This window comes from Chrysochloris asiatica, unplaced genomic scaffold, assembly GCF_000296735.1.
Source record: "Chrysochloris asiatica unplaced genomic scaffold, ChrAsi1.0 scaffold00042, whole genome shotgun sequence".
Lineage (NCBI taxonomy): Eukaryota > Metazoa > Chordata > Mammalia > Afrosoricida > Chrysochloridae > Chrysochloris > Chrysochloris asiatica.
The window spans coordinates 7,746,739-7,754,020 of NW_006408560.1; the positions used below are offsets into that span (position 1 = coordinate 7,746,739).

A 7,282-nucleotide genomic window follows, 5' to 3' on the forward strand; every position below is an offset into this window, starting at 1 on the left:
TGCTCTGTGCAAACATGGCAGAGCACTCCTTCAGAAATATAAGATACAAAAGAGTGAAGTCTGTTTTCTAGCTTCTATGCACAATTCTTACCTGAGCCCTCCAGGGAGGCTTGGAAAAGTCTGCTGTCAGACCCAAGGGAGCAACTGTGAAGTCTGAGCAACTTCTCAGAGACCTCCCTGAGGCTCCCCAGGACTGTTCACCTGCTGCTTTGTGCACTGAGAGTCTAAAGCCCAGCTGCTGGAGTTGCATCACCTGCCCCTTAAACAGCTCTGGCAGCCAAAAGACAACAGAGGAAATGAAAGAAACTGGGACCCAGGACATTTTCTCCACTTACCTGTCATCTTTTGGGAGCATGGTGCTTAACTTCTCAGGCAAAAAAAGCCTTTGTATCTTATCACCCCCCAAATACCTGTGCTCCTCCTTCCCTACTGATGTAAACAGTTTCCTAGCTTTCCCCACCCATGCTGGCTGACTGTAATAAGGTAGTAGGCAAGGGAGTTTCTGGGTTGGGACCCTCTCTGGGATGCAGGCTGGGGTGCTATGCTGGTATGTGCCCTAACAGGTTTTTCTCTATCAGCCTGGAGATCAGCCGGGAGCCTGTCTGACCTGCCCCCCAGGGAGTAGAAGCCAGAGACAGAGCCAGGTCAGAAGCTGGACTTAAGACTGAGGCCTCTGAGGTCCCACCTGGCCCCACAGGGATACCAATGCACAAAGCCTCCTATGTCCAGGGCTGAGCTTCTGAGAAGCTAAATGGTGATCACTCGAGAGAACTGAAGTCTGGTTCCTAGGAGGAGAGATGCTAGGCAGGGAGGTGTTGTATGTGGGACCCGGTACAGCCTGGTCCTCTCCCACGTCTGGGAGGGGCCAGAGCTGGAGACAACAGCTGGGCTGATCTGCAAGAGAGGTCATCTGACTGGCTGCTCAACCTGGACTGTACACACCCCCTTCCTTTCCACCGGACCACACTGAAGCTGGTGTTCACACAGCTACACCACCAGGAGTGACAGCAGCCACTTTGTCTCAGTACCTCTGGGTAAGTGCTAGACCTGGGCTCTCAGGTGAGGGGAACTTGTTGATCACTTGGGAGAGGGAAGAGTTGAGTTTTCCTTTCCCAACATAAGTGCTCTCCTCATCCAGGTGCTCATGTACCCACAAGAACATATACTCAAAGATTGTACCTACTGACCTAAAGATTTCAGTCTGAAATTCCAAAGATAAAAGGCAAATAGATGGGTTTGTGGGCAGGGGCTGGGGGCTTGATTGTAGGCTGGAGCTGCAGGTGAGTAGCTTCCCACCTCACCTCAACTCCTTCTACTCTGTCTCGGGGCTCCTTCAACTGAGAACCTAGCCAGACCATGGAAGGAAGGGATAACTTAGACCACTGAAGGAGGGCATCCATCTCAGAACAAGGGTGGGAGCTTTGGGACCAGTCCTGGAGTTGGGAAGGATTTGGTGGGTGCTAATTCTAACAGTGTCCTTGATTGATCCTTGCCTCCTGAAGGAGGGGGTAAGAGATGACAAAGAAGGTAAGGGCTTTCCTCTTACCCCTCCATTCCAGTTCTGGATCCTAAACTTGCTAAGTAGGTTGACTTTTCCCCCCTAAAACAGGAGAAAGGAGCAGGCAAGGGGACCCCAGGCTCCAAGCCTAGAGGTAATAAAAAGACTCTGGAAAGCTGGAACATTCACCTCAGTTAGCTTGTTTCCTTTTCCAGGGAAGCCAGTTGCACCATGTCTGTGACCAATGGGAAATTGGGACCATCTCTGACCCAGGAGATCCTTGGCTACCTGGGTCTTGCTGATAAGGTAAGGAGCTGTTGGGATTTTAGGAATTTTTTTTTTTTTTTTAATATGGACATGTTTCAAAAAGTTCATGGAAAAATTCCATCTTTTAATTCATCAGGAATTTAATTCTGAAGAGTTGTGAGAGTCTGGGGGAATAGACAGAAGGAGAGCAGGCCCTTAGGTTACACTGAGGGACAGGGGAGGGGTGTGGGCAGGCCTGTGGTGCCACCTCTCCCTCCCAGTCTGTCCATGTCATTACAGGCTGCAGCTTGGGGCACTCTGGGAACCCTCAGGACCTTCTTAAGCTTCAGTGTGGACAAGGATGTACAGAGGCTACTGAAGGCCATTGCAGGACAAGGTGAGCCCCTCTTGTCTCCTGCTGCTCTTTGGAATCTACCTACTAGAAACAGACCTATAAGCCTAGAAGTAGTCAGGAAGGAAGAACTAACAATGCTCAAAAATGTTTGTTACGTGTCCTAATTCCTGTATGTCAAGAATCATGGTAGATGTGTCACACCATTCTCACAACACCCTTGTGAGGTAAGTCTTGTTATTCCCATTTCACAGATGAGGAAACTGGGACTCAGCAAAGTTAACAGGCTTGCTCAAAGTAACACAGCTCATAACAGTTGTACTGGGATTCTATTCCAAGTCTGCAGATCCCTAAAAGCCATTTTTCCCCACCACACCTGGCCATTTTTGCTTTAGTTTGGGTCAGATTTGCATGTTGTTTTGGCATCTTATTTGCATCTTCTTTTGAGACCAAATGGAATGATAAAGTAGCCCTTGATTCTTCCTTTCCCAACCTTTTCCCAGACCACCTTCTTTTCTCCTCCTCTAGAAACTCCAAGTCAGTGGGGCAGAGGGATCTCAGTCCTGTAAAGACTCTGGTTGGACTCTGCCCCATTTATAATTCAGCTCCAATTTGGTTCAGGCGTTGACCACACTGCCATTGTGGATGTGCTAACCAATCGGAGCAGAGAACAAAGGCGACTCATTTCTAGAGCCTTCCAGGAACGCACCCAGCAGGTGAGAGTCTGATTTCCCAGGAGCCATGGACTGGGGTGAGAAGCCCCCTGGATGACTTGTATTACATACAACAACAGCTGGTGTTTCGGGTCTGAGGTGGAGACTGGCCAAAGACCATGGGAAAGACCAAACCTCCACACAATTCTGAGGCCTTTCCCCTCATGCTCACATCTCTGCCATGGAGACCATTTATTATAGGACCTGCTGAAGTCCCTGCAGGCAGCACTCTCCGGCAACCTTGAGAGGATCGTCATGGCTCTGATGCAGCCGGCAGCCCAATTCGATGCCGAGGAACTTAGGGCAACTCTGAAGGTACCAAGTGAGGAAACTTTCTGGGATGTCTGAGGACACCACTGAGGGATGAAGAGGGCTGACTGCCTCCCTTTGTCCACTCTGACAACCCATCCCATATTAGGCTCTGGCCCTGGAATACTAAGAAGTGGTCAGCATCTGCTCACTGCCCTTACGTTCACCCTCCTAATGACACAGGGCTTCCCAATTTCTTGTAGGGCTCAGGTTCTCCTGAGAATGTGGCCATGGAAATTCTTTCCACCCGAGCTCCGCCCCTGCTGCAGGAGTGCCTGGCAGTCTACAAACATGGTAAGAGAGTGCAGGAAGGATTTCTAAGAGTTGGAAAGGAACCCATTGGACAATCTACTCCTTTCCTGAAGTCCCTACAAGGCAAGCCATCTGGGAACCTGTCTGTCCAAGTTTTGTTCCCTTGGGGTCTCTCCTTCTTTCCCCAACCAGTGCCTCAGTCTCCCCAGGGGAGTCAGCAAATATGATCATTAAGGAAAGAGAGGCAATGATTAACCATTGTAGTCTGGGGCTCCAGGGCAGATTCCAAAATAATGACAACTTGGGCTCTGTGACAGCTGAAGGGTACTCATGTCTCCTTCCCAGCCCCTTGCTGTTCCTGCTATCACACTACAGCCTAGGCTGAATGGAGCCTCCTGCAGCCTGAGGGAAAGGTGGGGACCTGCTCTCTAAGTCATAGGTGTCACCTTTCAAGCCTTTGGCTAAAGTCCCTACCTAGCTGCTGCATGCCTCATCCAACCATATATTGTTGTTAAGTGCCATGGAGTCAGTTCCAACTCATAGTGACCTTGTACAGGGCTTCTGAGGCTGTAAATCTTTACAGAGGCAGAAAGCCTCATCTTTCTCCTGCGGAACAGCTGGTAGTTTTGAACTTCTGACCTTGTGGTTTGCAGCCCGATTCGTAACCACTATGCTACCAGAGCTCCTTAAATAACACTCACTGTTTCTCATCCATATCTCCCCACTACCACCTCTTTTCTTGTTTCATCAATTTTTCTTTGACATCTAATCTTGACCTGTTTTCTTCATCTCCCACCACTCTCTCCTTGTTTCTGTTTTTCTCCTTTCCCTCCCTTCTCTCCCTTTCCTGATTTTTCCCTTCTTTGCATCCAACCTTTCAAATCATTTTTCCTCACCTCCAATGAGGGGCCAGGCAACAGTCATTTTGCCTCATAATAGGAATTTTCTCATCCTTTCTTTACTTTCTGGCCTCTACTCTAATAATGACAGATGCCTCCTGCCTCTGACAGATTAATTTGAAATGAGGCCACCAACTCCAGTCTCCTCAGTTTAGAGATATTTTAGGGGTGGATGTGGTAGTGCTTCTACCTTACACCCAAAAATCAGGAGTCACCAAACAGGAGACAGAGCTGTCAGGACACAGTAGTTCTGGCATTTGGGGAAAAGTAGGAGGATTCAGAGCTCTCCTAACACCACCCCAGCTTTCCAGGTGGAGGTTGAGGAGGACATCAAATCTGAGACCAGTGGCATCTTGCAAGATCTGCTCCTGGCTTTGGCCAAGGTAAGGAGGAGGGGCCTGTAGGGGAAAAGAGCTACATTTAACCAGTGGAGACCACTGCTATGGTGTAGTGGACAAGAGAGGGCTTTGGGCTTGTTTTGTTGACCTGGAGATCAACAGTTGTCCTTCAAAGAGTCCTTGTGAGAACAGTTTCTCCTCCTAGGGGGGTCGTGACTGCTACTCTGGAATCATTGACTACAATCTGGAGGAACAGGATGTTCAGGTGAGCAGAGGGCTTGGGACTGTGCGCAGCCATGCATGAAAACACCCTCCTCTTCCATATGTCAGAGTCAGTGACGTGTGCATCTCTTTGTCTTGCAAAACAGTACCTGCCTTGGGAAAGGGGGTCTCATCAATAGATAGATTATCCTTTCATGGAATATTAGGCGGGGAAGCCTTCCCCAGGACTTCCTCAGGAAATTATTCAATTCCTAGAGTACCAGGATTTTTCAGATTGGAGAATAGAGCTGTAAAAGTAGAGCTTTTCTTTCAATTGTATTTTTTGTTTAACAAACTATAAATAAAAACTAATTTAGAGATTCAAATAACTTTCTCTACTTGTTTGTTTGTTTTAACAAAAGTTTATGTTTAAATGGACAAAAGGCTTCAAGGCAACACTTCATTCTAATTGTAGATAGCAAGAGATATGATAGCAGGGAATTCAAATGTTCCAACAGAAATGGATTCAAGGGTCACTCTCACCTCAGTCACATGAAACAGCCTATTTTTTTTTTTTTTTTGCCAGAATTCTTAATTCCTTTCATTCAATTTCATTTTCTTGATGATGGATACTGGGAACATAACCACATCTCCTCAGCTCTCAGCCAATTTTCTGACCAAATGATGACTATGAATCAAGCATCTCTCAGATATGGTTTGGGGTAAAGGGGCATTTGTTGACAGAAGCAGGCATTTACAGAGGCAAATTAACCATCATCTTTTATGCCCACTGAGTTCAGACAGGCCCTCCTCCCTCTACATATCCCCAAGTTGACATGATAATGACTTAAGTGTCTTTCCCATCACTAGCAAAGCCTGACTGTCCTTCCTACTCCAGCCCCTGCCTCCAGCAAGAACTTAACCTGGGAGAGATACCAGCGTTTGTTGAAGGAAAGGGTAGGGCAAAAGGGTCTGATCATCATGGTCTGACAGGCTAGGAGAAGTAACAAAGGATCAAACTAGGCCCTGGACTGACAGTGGCTGGGGCAGAGCTCTGAGGCTCCTATCTGGAGGCACAGGACCCAACACCAGAGCTTCCTACTCCTCTCTAGGCACCAGGAGAACTGGAAGGTTGGTTTGAAGAATCCACACTATGAACCAGAGTAAGACTTTCTTCAGTTGTTCACATAGGCCAAGTGGGGACCCTGACCTGAGAGTTAACCCAGTTTTTTCCTGATTCACTCTTTCCTCTCAGGCATTACAGCAGACTGGAGAACCTGGCATGAAGGGGGCGTGGGTCCTAATCCTCACCCAGAGAAATTTTGAACACCTGGCCCGAGGTACACACAAGACTTCTTGTCCCATAGCTTGCTCTAATAATGTATTTTGTCTGATGAAGGCAGGGAAGACTCATCCTTCTCTGTGATAATTAAACCTTCCTTCCCATTTCTGTATCTATCTACCACGCACACCACTAGTGTTTGATAAGTACCAGAGGTACACTGGGCGAGACTTGGAGGAGGCCATCCGGGACAGTTTCCATGGAGATGCCCAAGTGGCTCTACTCAGCCTAGGTAGGGGCCTGCCAAGGTTACGTGGGACAGGGGTCTCTCCTGGGTGGGAAGTTGTGGCCTTAGCTACTTCTCTCCATCTTTCCCTCTTTGCTTCCAGCATTGGTGATCAAGAACACACCATTATACTTTGCTGAGAAACTTTACCAAGCCCTTCAGGTAAGAGAAACATGCCTTTCCACTCCCTTTGACAAAAGCTTGTAGGAGAGACACTCCTGGGCAAGAGAGAGAAAGTTTCAGGTTGCTACTAATGTAGCAAAGGAGCTCTGGTAGCACAGTAGATACAAGTCTAGCTACTAACCTCAAAGTCAGCAGTTCAAAACTCCCAGATGTTCCATGGGAGAAAGATGAGATTTTCTGCTCTGTAGAGATTTACAGCCTCAGAAACCCTATACAGGGTTGCTATGAGTCCAAACCAACTCCACTGCACACAGCCACCACCACCTCCATCTCTCCAGTCTTCATTACCCTAGTTTAAGCCTACATTGTGTTTGCCTGAAATAGTACTGTGAGTCTCCAATTCATCCTGACCCCAATCCTGTTAGTGTAGCAAAGTGGGTTATGCATTGGACTGTTAATCACAGGGTCGGCAGTTTGAATCCACCAGCTGTTCCGTGGGAGAAAGATGAGGCTTTCTGCTCCAGTAAAGATTCACAGCTTTGGAAACCCTACACAGGGTCGCTATAAGTCAGAACTGGCTCTGCAGCACACCACCACTAATGTAACAAGTTATGTATGCTTTGTAAACATAGAGTAGTTCTCTTTTCCTGGGCTTACAGTCTTGTCAACTGCCTTGTCTAGAAGCTGTGATTAAAGCTATGTGAGTTGACTCATACAGGCACAAAACCTAAATTTTTGGCCTCATTAGGAGCTCTGGTAGCGTAGTGGTTATGAATCGGGCTG

General features: G+C 47.7%; 1 protein-coding gene across 1 annotated transcript in view; it reads left to right on the plus strand.

The window, feature by feature from the left end:
- Positions 1-1,729: 1,729 nt before the first annotated feature.
- The window catches only part of ANXA9 (annexin A9), a 17,154-nt gene continuing 11,601 nt past the window's right edge, over positions 1,730-7,282 (plus strand). Inside the window, exons 1-10 of the mRNA XM_006861390.1 lie at positions 1,730-1,804; positions 2,045-2,141; positions 2,718-2,812; positions 3,011-3,124; positions 3,322-3,412; positions 4,573-4,652; positions 4,813-4,872; positions 6,064-6,148; positions 6,287-6,382; positions 6,480-6,538. Of these exons, the coding sequence (XP_006861452.1) occupies positions 1,730-1,804; positions 2,045-2,141; positions 2,718-2,812; positions 3,011-3,124; positions 3,322-3,412; positions 4,573-4,652; positions 4,813-4,872; positions 6,064-6,148; positions 6,287-6,382; positions 6,480-6,538 (852 nt within the window). The remainder of the gene's footprint in view (positions 1,805-2,044; positions 2,142-2,717; positions 2,813-3,010; positions 3,125-3,321; positions 3,413-4,572; positions 4,653-4,812; positions 4,873-6,063; positions 6,149-6,286; positions 6,383-6,479; positions 6,539-7,282) is intronic.